This window comes from Pseudophryne corroboree, chromosome 6 (genome assembly GCF_028390025.1).
Source record: "Pseudophryne corroboree isolate aPseCor3 chromosome 6, aPseCor3.hap2, whole genome shotgun sequence".
Taxonomy (NCBI): domain Eukaryota; kingdom Metazoa; phylum Chordata; class Amphibia; order Anura; family Myobatrachidae; genus Pseudophryne; species Pseudophryne corroboree.
This window is the reverse complement of record NC_086449.1, coordinates 163,063,485-163,077,912: the sequence shown is the minus strand read 5'-3', so window position 1 is coordinate 163,077,912 and position 14,428 is coordinate 163,063,485. Positions and strand designations below refer to the sequence as shown.

Below are 14,428 nucleotides of genomic sequence, written 5' to 3'. Positions count from 1 at the left end.
GTTTGGGAGCTTTGGTATAATCCCCATGGTCCTGACGGAGTCCCAGCATCCACAAGGACGTCAGAGAAAATAAGAATTTACTTACCGATAATTCTATTTCTCGTAGTCCGTAGTGGATGCTGGGCGCCCATCCCAAGTGCGGATTGTCTGCAATACTTGTACATAGTTATTGTTGCCAAAAAATTCGGGTTTTTGTTGTAGTGAGCCATCTGTTCTGGAGGCTCCTCATGTTATCATACTGTTAACTGGGTTTAGATCACAAGTTATATGGTGTGATTGGTGTGGCTGGTATGAGTCTTACCCGGGATTCAAAATCCTTCCTTATTGTGTACGCTCGTCCGGGCACAGTATCCTAACTGAGGCTTGGAGGAGGGTCATAGGGGGAGGAGCCAGTGCACACCAGGTAGTCCTAAAGCTTTTACTTTTGTGCCCAGTCTCCTGCGGAGCCGCTATTCCCCATGGTCCTGACGGAGTCCCAGCATCCACTACGGACTACGAGAAATAGAATTATCGGTAAGTAAATTCTTATTTTTTGCTTCGTGTATATATATATATATATATATATATATATATATATATATATATATATAGTAACATTCCTCCAACTCATGTGCTGAACGCTCTGTTTGAGAAAGTCTGGTTCAGCCCTGACAAGATGGTTTCAAATCCCCAAGAGGATTCCGGTTATTTATTCATTTCCCGCCGCGGACAGAATAAAGTGGGAGTCACCCCCTGCTCTGCACGGGGCCCTGTCACAAATCCAGCGGATCGTATGCAGGAAGCTACGTTGGGCCATGTGGGTATCATGTCTTACCGCGACTGCGTTTGACGGAATGGCGGTTGGACGCCAACTCCTAGCCTGTAAGGGTATTACCAGTGAATTCATTCCCGCACTTATTCAGGCTAGAAAAGGGGTAACGTCTAAACATTACCACCATATTTGGAGAAAATATGTTTCTTGATGTGAATCCAAGAAGACTCCTACATAAGAGTTTCAGCTAAGACATTTTCTCCATTTTCTACAAGCGGGTTGTGGATGCGGGCCTAAAATTGGGCTCAATTAAGGTACAGATTTCAGCCTTATCGGTATTCTTTCAGAAACAATTGGCATCCCTTCCGGAAGTTCAGTCTTTCGTGAAAGGCGTGTTGCACATTCAACCTCCTTTTGTGCCTCCAGTGGCACCATAGGGTCTTAATGTGGATTGCAGTTCTTCAATCACATTGGTTTGAACCTTTACAGAAGGTGGAGTTGAAATTCCTCACTTGGAAAGTGGTCGTCCTGTTGGCCTTGGCCTCTGCAAGGCGGGTGTCGGAGTTAGCGGCCTTGTTTCACAAGAGCCCTTATTTGATCTTCCATGAAGGTAGAGCAGAATTGAGGACACGTCAACAATTTCTGCCGCAGGTGGTTTCATCTTTCCACATGAACCAACCTATTGTGGTGCTTGTGGCCACTGACGCCTTCCTTGAGTCAAAGTCTCTGGATGTGGTCAGAGCTTTGAGGATTTATGTCGCCAGAACGGCTCAGATTAGGAAAACAAAGGCTCTTTTTGTCCTGTATGCTCCCATCAAGATTGGGTGTCCTGCTTCCAATCAGATCATTGCGCGCTGGATATCTGGTATGTTTCAGCACGCTCATTCCACGGCAGGATTGCCGTTACCGAAATAGATGAAGGCCCATTCTACTAGAAAGGTGGGCTCGTCCTGGGCGGCTGCCCGGGGGGATCTCGGCAAAGTAGCTACTTTGCCGAGCAGCTATTTAGCAAACACTTTTGCTAAGTTTGCACATTTGATACCTTGGCCGATGATGACCTCAAGTTTGGTTATTCGGTGCTGCAGAGTCGTCCGCACTCTCCCGCCCGTTCTAGAGCTTTGGTATAATCTCATGGTTCTAATGGTGACCCCAGCATCCTCTAGGACGTATGAGAAAATAGGATTTTAATACCTACCGTTAACTCCTTTTCTCTTAGTCCATAGAGGATGCTGGGCGCCCTTCCCAGTGCGTACGGTATCTGCAGTTATTAATTGTGGTTACACACTTGTTGTGTGACGGTTCTGATCAGCATGTTGCTGCAATTGTTCATGCCGTTGGCTTGTATTCTGTTGAATGCCACGTTCTGAGGCATACTGGAGGTGTGAGCTGGAAAAGTGCTCACTTTGGTTTAACAATAAATCCTTTCCTCGAAATGTCCGTCTCCCTGGGCACAGTTCCTATAACTGGAGTCTGGAGGTGGGGCATAGAGGGAGGAGCCTGTTCACACCCTTTGAAAGTCTTAAAGTGCCCATGTCTCCTGCGGATCCCGTCTATACCCCATGGTTCTAATGGTGACCCCAGCATCCTCTACGGACTAAGAGAAAAGGATTTACCGGTAGGTATCAAAATCCTATTTTTTTTTTAAAAAAACATACCCTGATTTTACAATTTGCCCGGATTTTTCTATCATCCTTACAGCTTCTCGAGGGCCCGTTTCTCTGGATTTACACTACCTTCACCCACATTTTAGACGTTCGTTTAATATGGTCATAGTGCTGTATATTCATTTGTTGTTTTTTTTTATTGTGTAACTACAGAAGTTTGTAGTGTGATTCATCCAAACATTACAAAATACTGCACTTACCATATACATAGGCTTACCATACCTTTAAACTGGGATGTTCATGGATTAGGCAGGTTCTGTGGCTGGTTAAAACTAGCTGACATACAGGCTTGAAGTAAGCCAGCCACAGAACCTGTGTAATTCATTAGTGTCCTAGTTTAAAGGGATAGAATGGTAAGCCTACATATGCAGGACTGGATAGGTTTCCACAGATTTGGGAAATTACCTTGTTTTCAGCAGGATTTTTTATTTTATTGTACTGATGTTTTTTTTGATGGAAAGTCCACCTTGTGTAGACCATTTACCTACTGTAGAAAAATATTTTACATTATAAACCACAGTAGTCTGTTGAAGTTTTTTACTTCCAATGTTTTTATACAACTTTAATTGAGGATTTTACTGTGCGTGTTTTATTTGTTTACATCATTACCCAGTCACAGAGTTCTTCTCTAACCATACACTTAGACGGTGCCTTGTTATGTAGGGCCATAGATTATCATGTCTATTTCCAGTGCATAAAGGCCGGTACTCACCAGCCGATGCGGGAGAGATGTGTGCTGAGCGTACCGCTCTGCACACATCTCTCCCTCCGCTCAGCAAAGCGCGATCTGTGCTGAGCGTGCGGGGGAGACGGGGGGGGCGCTCATTTCACGAGCGACCCGCTAGATTGGCCTGCACTGCAGGCCAATCTAGCACCAGCGATGGTGATGCGCGGGGCTGCGCATCGCTATCGCTGTGGGGGCTACACACAGAGCGATCCTGCTTAAAATCTAAGCAATCTAGTCAGATTGCTTAGATTTTAAGCAGCGATCGCTCAGTGAGTACCCCCCCGTAAGACAGCCATGTCAAACTTAACACCTCCCTGAGGCCATTTGAGGGTCTGTAAAATGTATAGGATGCCATCCCTCACCCTTGTAGTTGTTTACTATACTGTCGACTCACGCATGTGTCATGGCTCCGCTGTGCTATATATAGGGCCACCCCCCAGATAAAAACCCTTTTCCTGGAGGTACTGGTAGCCTTGTACTCTCCTGAGCAGTTTGCCTTACATGCAATGTTAGAGTGTCCCTGAGCATAACATTACGAACAAGGCCCGGTTCTCACAGCGAAACCAGGAAATTGAAGGAGATGCGTTAACCCAATCACAAGGAGGGTGTGGGGGGGGGGGGGGGGGGGCAGACACTCACAGGGAAGATGGCCAATCATAATCAGGGGCTCAGTTGTGACCCTGAATATTGACGTCACCCTGTGCCTGCGCCTAGAAACGACTCTGGAAGCAACCCTCACCAAAGAGTATAGTGGGCCACAGGTTTGACACTGGTTAGTGTAATCTCTGTGATAGCTTATTTACTACTTTCAAAGTTTCAAGTCACCATTTGAATTTTAGGTATTCTAGTCAGCTGTTACTCAGGTATGTACAGTACATAACTGCAATTACAGGTTGGGTATCCCATATCCAAATATTCCGAAATACTGAATTTTCTGAGCGAGTCTGAGATAGTGAACCTTTGTTTTCTGATGGCTCAATTTACACAAACTTTGTTTAACACTCAAAGTATTAAAAATATTGTGTTAAATGACCTTCAGGCTGTGTGTATAAGGTGTATATGAAACATAAATGATTTGTGTGTATGTACACAAACTTTGTTTAATGCACAAAGTTATTAAACATATTGGCTAAAATTACTTTCAGGCTGTGTGTATAAGGTGTATATGAAACATAAATGCATTCTGTGCTTAGACTTGGGTCCCATCGCATGATAACTCATTATGGTAATCAATTATTCCAAATTTCGGAAAAATCCGATATCCAAAATACCTCTGGTCCCAAGCATTTTGGATATGGGATACTCAACCTGTATAATCAACAATCATTCCTTTCTGTTGAAATACCCAGTGGCAGCTCTTTCAATAAGTATAAGTCCATTTTTGATAGGTAGAAGCAGGTAGTGTTTGTTTTTTTTCATTCCTGGGATGGTATGTAATGTCACTTCTCCTATTTCCTGGTGTTTTCAAGTGACTGTTCCAGCATTCTGTGATACATATAAACTTACTAAATCCACATGCATGGGAAACTTAACATTCCATGGAGTATTTAGAAAGAAAGGAATCATCTTCCTGGTCAATATGAAATGTTGAGACAATGTTTGACAGGAAAGTTGAATTGGCTCAGACGATCACTTCATCTTCATATATATTTAAAACACCTTATTGTGTGTGTTTCCCTAACTCTTCTGGTACAAGTATTTGCCAGTAGAAAAACTACAATGCCCTCTAACTTAATGGAACCACATGCATCCATTTAAGCGGTGTATCTTTAAGTGCTTTAAATACTAAGTTGGGGTTTCATGGAACCACAAACCATCTGAAAGAACAGGGGTAAGCAACCTGTGGCACTCTAGCTGCTGTGGAACTACACATACCAGCATGCTCTGCTACAGTTTTAGCATGCTCTAAACAGTGGTGGGGAACCTCCGGCCTGCGGGCCGTATAAGGCCCGCAAAGCCGTTTGTTCCGTCTCACCCGCTTGTGTCAGCGAGACACGCCGCCGTTCAGTCTGGCGGCGCCATGTCTTAGCTGTCATGGCAGGGAGGAGAGCGCAGTTACGTGTCTGGCGGCAGCAGGATTCGTGAGCCAATCAGAGCTTGCGGACCGGCAGCCGCCGCTGTCAATCCGCGAGTTCTGATTGGCTCACGAACCGGTGGCAGGGTTGAGATCCTACAGCTTGTAGGATCTCAAACCTGCCATCGGTTCGGGAGCCAATCAGAACTCGTGCCCGACATAGCCGCGCTCTCTTCCCTGCCCTGACCCGACAGCTGAAATACACCGCCGGACGGAGCAGCAGCGGTGAGCAGCACAGTGGGGTGGGGGGGGGGAGGGGGCGCATTTGTGGATCTGGCGCTGTGGGGGAATTTGTATATCTGGCACTGTGACGGCATTTGTGTATCTGGCACTGCACTGGCATGTGTATCTGGCACTGCACTATATGGGGCATATGTGTATCACGTCCCATTTTAATTGGCCACACCCATTTTTTGGCGCGCGCACTCATTACCTCTAAGGGGCAGAACTACTGGGCCAGGGTCATTTTTAAGTTGATTTTTGTATGGCCCCCGAAGGATTTTATAAATATCCAAATGGCCCTTGGTAGAAAAAAGGTTCCCCACCGTTGCTCTAAAGGCAAAATTGTGGCAGAGCATGCTGGGAGGTAAAGTTCTACAGCAGCTGGAGAGTTGCCTGTCCCTGGTCCCTAGAAAAAAAGTCCAATGCTGATACCGGACCTTGATTGAAGATAAAGCAAGACTCATACTTTGTCCATCTTAAAGTACATCATTGATGTGTGGAATATCAGTTGGCTTCACCTTGGATTTGTACAAAGAAGCTATTGAAGAATTTGTTTTTTTATCTTGCTTCCATGAGAGTATTAATTACTGACTGATGCTCCTTTATCTCTGAGCAGTTCACTTGCCATGAAATTGGCTGGCGGGGAGATGTTGGGGAATTGTTACAAAGTAGCCAGAGTTAATTCAGAGAGACAGTAGTTACAAATTGCACCTATACCGACTGTCTGGATTGAGAAAGATATTATTCTGTATGTGTAGCACTGTATAAAGGCTGGTTACAAGCAGCTTCCTGAGAGAGACTGGTGCTTACTTGGGTGATTTTTTTTTTTTTATCCATTTAGTATCCATTTATGACATTTTATTTGAGCATGCCATTTTTAGAGAATTGGTATTAAAACATATTTCTTGTGCGTCCACTAGAGGGCACAGGAGATGCTTTATGCTGGGTATTTGGTGGTGAGGGAGCAAGCAGGCACCAAAGGGTTACACGTTTTAACCCAGCATGCCTCAGTCCCCCTCACCCCAATACCCCGCCCCTCTGGTCCGGACCCACCAGTTATTTTTGTTTGGTGCTGGCAGGGGTGGGCACCTTTACAGGGGGGGCTGTTGCACAGCCCCTGGTTACATTTTTCCCCCTTTAACTATTGAGTGGCGGTACAGGCGTCCACCGGACGACCCATTTAGCCACTTCAACACATGGCGGTGGCAGGTAACTTCTACTGCGGGGGTTCCCGGCAGAAGCGCACACCCCTGGGAGGTCCCGCTGCCATATTCGGACACCAGGACGGTGAATGACTGGTTCCCTGCTTGCAGGAAGCAGCAACTTTGCGGTCATCCTCCCCGCTTCTGGGAGACGGTGGGAGGCAGGTGCGGTGAGGGCACTGCGCTGCATCACTAGACCACCATGGCGCGTGTTTCAGGCCGCTACAAGGATCCTGGGGGTTAATAGCCCCCGAGGGGGAAGGTGAGCCTAGCCTGAAGCACCTACCTCGCCCCTGTGGATTGCTTGGAGCTTGTGTTTAACTGCCTGCCTTACGGTGACCACATCTCCCTCTCTTTCTCCACCGTTTTAAATGCTGAGCAGCCATTTTTAACATATGCTGCTTCAGCTAGGCTCAGAGAGGAAGGCTCAGGGCTTTCTCTCCCCGGTATCTTGCTCCTAGAGCCTGGTCCTTTGCTAGACTCTTGCCTGCTTCACATGGCCGGACAGTAGAGTATGGATGCTAACTTTTTCCAGTGCTTTGAGAGTTCTGTGTGCATGTGGGTTGTGTTTTTATTGACACTCACTATATAGGAACAGCCCGTATAGAGTGGAAATATCTATTGTGTTTTTGCACTAATTGATATTGTTGTAGCTACCACACTTCTTACAGATTGAGTTAGCTATACATTCTTGCACTATAGATTCTTCACTCTCAGCTGTGTGAAGTTTTTGTGGTGAAACATGCTGCATGAAGTCAGAATTGACAAGGAGGTCACTGCACTAGTGCCACACACTTGCAGAAATTGTTGTAGCATTCTTTCCCTTGACAACAGGATCCTGACACTGATGGCTTGTGCTGCCATTGTTTCACGGCTCAAAGGCGAGAGACACTTGTAGTGGCACAGGTCCCTGTGGAAACAGCTTGGGCTTCTACATTGATGCAGGTAATGTCCTAGTTAGTGGATGGTCTGTATGCGCCTCAACCTGTGGCTCCTAGCGCACCATTGGTCATGGCAGGGCCGGGCGCAGTCTTATGCTGAGCCACCATCGATGCAGTTCTTTATGCAGTCAGCACAGCGCTTAGCAGATATTTCGGCCTCGGCACAGCCCCTGGACTGAGGTAGAAGGTCTAGGCGCAAGTTGGAGAATTTCTTAAAATCGGCTTATTCTCATACCAGAGCCATCACTCGCCCTGCATTGACCTTGGACTGGGTGGCTAAGGCTATTGGAGATTGGGCAGAAAAATTAGAGTGTGGACTAACAGGAAACAGAAGGAGTAGAAGGGAGTTACTTGCCAATGTCTTGAAAATCCAGAAGGCAAGTACCTATCTGGGGCAAGCAGCCATTGATACTGGAGTGTTAACATCCAAGGTTTCGGTAGCGGCCAGAAGGGCACTTTGGCTACGGTCTTGGTGTGCGAACGCTAATTCCAAAAAAGCTCTTGAAGCACTTCCTTATGCAGGTGATACGCTATTTAGATAATAGCCACACTGGCGGCATCTGAAACAGCCTTCTTACCTTCAGTTGCGCTTCCTCAGGCTAGAACTACTTTTTGTTCCATTCGCCCGCATGGCAGATTGAAGGGTCAGGCGTCCTCTATATATCAGCCTCCTACCAAGGTGTTTAAAGCCCAAATGAAATGGCCTTAGGCTACCAGACGTTCGGCTGCCAAGCAACCGGAAAAGCCCACCGCCTGATGCGACAGGCCTCCTCCTGGGGGACTCCAGGGTAGAAGGCCGACTTCTGTCCTTAGCTTCAAAGTGGATAGATACCACAACAGATGCATGGGTGAGAAATGTCATCTCACAGGGATATGCACTGACATTTCAAAAGCGTCCTCCAAGAAGATTCTTTTGCACAGGACTCCCACAGGATACAGCAAAAGCAGAAGCGCTTCAGTAGTCAGTGCAGTCTCTGCTAGCCTCCAGTGTCATAGTCCCTGGGCCACAGGCTCAGAGGGGTTGGGGTTTTTATACCACCCTCTTTTTAGTCCAGAAGCCAGATGGGTCCTTCTGACCCATTCTCAACCTAAAGAAACTAAACGGGTATCTTCGAATACCCAGGTTTCTCATGGAGTCCCTCTGAGCCATTATTTTAGCACTGGAAAGGGGGATTTCATGGCATCTTTGGACATTTAGGATGCATATTTGCATGTTCCCATCAGTCCAGATCATCAACGCTTCCTTTGCTTTGCCATCCAGGAGGATAACTTCCAATTCCAGGCGTTACCGTTGGTTTCTTTTGCAGTCTCATGGCTGGAAGATAAATTGGCGAAAATCATCTCTGGCTCCTTCGCAGGAAATGCTGCACTTGGGGGCACTCTTAGTTTTTCGCCTTCAGCGGATCTTCCTTCCCCAGGAAAGGGTTCTGGCCTTGCAGTCCAGTATCAAAGTTTTTCTTCATCATCGGAGGGTCTCCATTCAGGTGTGTATGAGGCTCCTAGGATCAATAGTAGCAGTATTTGACATGGTGAAATACGCTCAGTTTCACTCCTGTCTCTTAAAACTACAGATCCTCAAACAGTGGGATGGATCCTACCTGCACTTCAAAGCGCAGACCATTGCCCTGTCTCCAGAGGTTCAGCACTCCCTCGTGTGGTGGCTCTTGTGAGCCAAACTGACACAGGAAAGCCCATTCTTGATTCCGAATAGGGTACTGATAACTACCGATGCCAGCTGTCGGGGGTGGGGAGCAGTCTGCGACTACCAGTCTTTCCGGGGCTGCTGGACAGATTGAGAAAGCCAGCTTAAGCATAAATATACTAGAGATCAGAGCAATCTTCCGAGCTCTTTCTGTAGCACAGTACCTCCTCCAGGGTTGCCCAGTGAAAGTACAGTCAGACAATGCGACAGCGATCGCCTACATACATTTTCAGTGGGGCACCCACAGTCGCGGTGCAATGACAGAGCTAACAAGAATATTGCGTTGGGCGGAACATCAACTCAACTGGAAGGCAGACTTTCTGAGTCGTCAGGACATTCACTTCAGTGAGTGGACTTTACACCCGGAGGTGTTTCAGATGCTAGTCCAGCGGTGGGGTCTCCCCGACATTGACATGATGGCATCGCATCACAACCACCAGGTCCCAAGGTACGGCACTCGTACAAGAGACCCACAGGCGTTTTTAGTGGACGCACTGACTGCTCCATGCCCGTTTCATCTGGTGTACATCTTTACTCCGATCCAGATGCTCCTACGGGTCATCCGCAAGTTCAAGAAGGAGGGAGGTACCATGCTTCCGGTAGCCCCAGATTGACCTCGTCGAGGGTGGTATGCAGATCTTCAGAGCCTCTCCATCAACACGCCACTGCGTCTACCTTTGAGACCGGATCTTTTCTCTCGGGGGCCTATGCCTTCATCCAGCTCTAGACCATCTAGCTTTGACGGGGTGGCTATTGAAACATCCGTCTTGCGGAAAAAGGGTTATTCTAACGGAGTCATTCGAACCAGTCTCAGAGCCAAAAAGCCCTCCTCGGAACAGTTTACCACCGAGTTTGGAAGATATACTTTGCCTGGTGTTCTACTAGGTCGTTCAGTCCACGGGCCTTTTGTTTGTCTCGCCTACTTGCTTTTCTGCAGGAGGGGTCAGGATATGGGTCTCCGACTTTCCCCCCTGAAGGTACAGGTTTCATCCATAGCTATCGTTTTCCAGCATCGGCTGGCTACCTTGCCAGACATTCAGACCTTCTTGCAGTGGTGCTGCATCCTCGCCCTCCGTTTGTACCTCTGATGGGGCTCCCTGGGACCTTTCTCTGGTTCTTAGGGCTCCCCAGTCACCTCCTTCTGAGCCTTTGGAAGAGATCAATCTCAGGTGGCTCACGTGAAAGACGTTCTTTTTCTATTGGCCATTTCCTCGGCTCGGCGGGTGTCGGACCTCAGTGCCTTATCTTGGTGTTCGCCCTTATTAGTCTTCCATTCAGACAGGGTGGTGCTTCGCACACGTTCGGCCTACCTTCCCAAGGTGGTTTCTAGGTTTCATGTGAACCATGAGATAATGGTCCCTGCATTTATGGAGGGATCCGTGGTAGAAACTACTTAGTTGTCTGAGCTCTGCACATTTATGTGGCCAGAACTAAAGAGAGTTGTAGGTTGGATTCCCTATTTGTTCTCTGTGATTCACACAAACGGGGATGGCTGGCTTCAAAGCAGACCTTGGCCAGATGGCTTCGGTCGACTATTCGTCAGGCCTATTTGGTAGCAGAACTTAGTGTCCCTTTGGGGGCCACAGCTCATTACACTCGTTCAGTAGGAGCTTCTTGGGCAGCTAGCCATGGGGTCTCTGTGGAACAGCTTTGTAAGGTGGCCATATGGTCTTCTGCTCAGACATTTATTAGGTTCTACGCCTTTGATACTCTAGCGTCGGCTGACTCAGCATTTGGGCGTAGTGTCCTCAGTACAGTCCAGGAGCGTCCCGACCCTTGAGGAGACAGCTTTAGGATGTCCATATGGTCTTCTGCTCAGACATTTATTAGGTTCTGCGCCTTTGATACTCTAGCGTCGCCTGACACAGCATTTGGGCGTAGTGTCCTCAGTACAGTCCAGGAGTGTCCTGACCCTTGAGACAGCTTTAGGATGTCCCAGCATAAAGTCTCTCCTGTGCCCCCTGTGCACAAGAAAGTGGGATTTATGGTCTTACCTTAATAAATCCTGTTCTTGTAGTCAATAGGGGGCACAGGATGCCCTCCCTGATGCACCTGACTTGCGGGATCTTTTTCCTATACAAGTTAGTTTGTGGCTGTTATTTCCTGTGAGTTTGTTTCTGTGTGTATGTTGGTCTTCCTTCCTCTTTCTTCTCCGCTCCTGCCTTGGGCTTGCTAACAAATATGGCAGGTCCGGGCCGGAGCGGTGGGGTATAGGGGAGAGGGAGACTGAGCCATGCCGGGTTAAAACTTGTAACCCTTTGGTGCCTGCTTGCTCCCTCGCCACCAATACTCAGCATAAAGTATCTCCTGTGTCCCCTATGGACTACAAAAAAGGATTTATCAAGGTAAGACCATAAATACCACTTTCTGATAATGGTTTCCAGTAGTATTTTTCAGCAACAAGCACAGTGTTTTCTGGAATGCAAGTGATAAGTGGAAATAGAGGACATGTTTCGGCTAGTTGGAATTTCCATGGGATTGGCGTGGGATCTCCGTGGTTTTGTAGTGAGAGCAGATTATTAGTACTTTTGCATTTTGAGCTGTTGCCATAATGTCCAATTATATAAGGTCAAACCTTTTGTATGAGTAGCTGGAAGACTTCTTGGTACAGAGACCATTCCCCTGGAATCACTTGCCTGTTGCTCCAATAATCCTCCCCTATATCCTCTTCTCCTGAGACATGGCATGCTGAAAGCGACTAATGCTTTCTTACTTCCCGGGCTAAAAATGTTGATGCGCTATTCATCATTGCTTTGCTGCTGGTGCCGCTTGGTGATTTATGGAGGCCACCACTGTCCTGTTGTTGGGCATTATTCTGATTGATTCCTCTGTCATATGCAGATGAAACTGATAAATTGACTTCCACATCACTATCACTTTCACTATATTGATGTGACATTTCTTTTCTTTGTTACACCCTGTTCTCTGTTCTACAGTTGAGAGGAGATGGGTTTCCCATCCTGTAGCACTGGGGTCTGTTCTTCATGTTAGCCAGTCTGAGTGTAATAGGCACAGCTCTTGTGTGTTTGTTGCCACCAGATCAGTGAGTTCCCGGTGTTCCTTGATAACATAATGATGTGATCCAGAGAAGTCTATTTCTGATCCCCCCCCGGAATTAGCTATTCTCTCGTCAGAATGCACATGTTCTTTCTTGCCCAGAGTAATACATCTATCATGGTCGGAGACATCTCCTTACAGTTACACAATTGATGAGTCTATACTGAATGTGCCCGGTATAGTGTTTTAAATCGCCTCTCTGTTGACCAGCTCATTTTGTTTTATATGGTATTTATTATAACTCCTAGAAACATTGTTGTGAAGGATTGAGCTGACTTTTTGATTGGCAAACAAACCAAACGCATTTCTGCAGAAATGTTATCACTTGTGATGTTCTCACGGCCTGTTCTGGTTTCTCCAAATTCAGGATGTCGTCCAGATCTGGTCACAACTTGACACCTGATTTTCTCAAATATGTTGTCAGTGTAACTAGCACCTTGGTGAATGTTCTTGAGTATGTTGCTAGACCGAATGGCAGACAAATGTAGTGTTGTCCCAGGATCCGGAACCTCAGGAATTTCGTGTGTTCAGCAGCCAAAGGCATATGCAGAAATATCTGTGTGTGTGTGTGTGTGTGTGTGTGTGTGTGTGTATATGTGTATATGTAACATAGAAACATAGAATTTGACGGCAGATAAGAACCACTTGGCCCATCTAGTCTGCCCTTTTTTTAAACCATATTTTTATCTCAAAACTTATTTGATACTTATTTCCTTGTAAGGATATACTTATGTCTATCCCATGCATGTTTTAAATTGCTCTACTGTCTTAGCCTCTACCACCTCTGATGGGAGGCTATTCCACTTGTCCACTACCCTTTCTGTGAAGTAATTTTTCTTCATATTTCTCCTGAACCCCCCCCCCCCCCCCCCCCTCCAGTCTCAGTGCATGTCCTCGTATCCTATTGCTTCTCTTCATTTGGAGAATGTTTCCCTCCTGGACTTTGTTAAAACCCCATGTATGTATGTGTTTGTGCGTAAAAGTTATCTCCACTTCGAACACCTCTTCCGACACACACTGACATTTTGACAGGACGCCTTAACAATCAAATTTTTAGGTTTTTATTAAAACATCAGAAATACTAAAATATGCTAAGATATTTGCAAGTTAGGTAGCCAAAAAGACAGTACCTGGTTATGCAAGACTTCCCTCCTCAGCACGTTCCCAGTGTTTGTGTGTTCCCCAACGTCTATCCCTTGCTTGGCTCTGTGTGTGAATATGCTAACAGCCTTCTCTCTTTCGCTGTCTGAGCTTCCCGCTTCTCTCTCTCCTCCGCACGCTGCAGACGATACTAACCTCCTAGCTGGCTTTGATATCCCGGATGAAACAGAAAAAAGAGCGGATGATGAATTTGACCCTATTCCAGTACTGGTTTCCAAAAATTCCCAAGGTAAGACAGTGAAGAAAGATGACTTGTGGGGTGAAAGACGATCTTAACGGTGTAAAACGCTTCCAATCAAATTGCGTAGCTGGTTCCTCCTCCTCCTCCCTTCCCCCCCCTGTCATTTAAGGGGTTAAATGCCGGCTTAAAACTGAAATCAATTGTACGTCTTTTATATGTGTTAAAACAGCCGACTCTTCTGCACACAGAGTGGTATTATTATTTTAATAAACATCAGAACTAAAATGTAAGTTGATTTATATAACAAAAGCTATAGTAACATCCACACGTGGAAAACAGAAAAAGACTACAAGCACTGCTCACCCACAATGGGGACTGCCATGTGGCAAGCTGATGTACTGTACATAAAAATGTGTTTTGTTGACAGCACAGAGACACGGATTCATGTATGTGAGGACCCTTGCGTGATGTGCACACATAATGGGTTACTAAGGTAGGAAAATTTAGCTTTTTACTCGCACCTCTGAGATGCAAGCTAAGTTTTCCTGCCCAGGTTACCCGGATAACTCAGAGATTAGTACAAGTAGAGCCTCACTGTTCCTTACATCTTCCACACAGTGTGGCTTAATTTATTTGTGTAGCCCTCACAATCAGGGTAAATTCACTAAGTGTCTGTTCTCAAAGCATATGCATCTCCTACAGTTTCAGACTTTGGATTTAAATGGACAATAAAATTAAAATACTAA

General features: G+C 46.3%; 1 protein-coding gene across 11 annotated transcripts in view; it reads left to right on the top strand.

The window, feature by feature from the left end:
* AAK1 (AP2 associated kinase 1) overlaps positions 1 to 14,428 on the top strand; it is a 221,727-nt gene that overhangs the window by 194,593 nt on the left and 12,706 nt on the right. For 7 of the 11 annotated variants that reach the window (XM_063932068.1, XM_063932073.1, XM_063932069.1 and 4 more), the window contains one exon: positions 13,626 to 13,730. The exons of the other annotated variants lie outside the window; for them this stretch is intronic. In XM_063932068.1, coding sequence (XP_063788138.1) covers positions 13,626 to 13,730 — 105 coding nt within the window. The remainder of the gene's footprint in view (positions 1 to 13,625; positions 13,731 to 14,428) is intronic. 11 annotated transcript variants of the gene reach the window in all.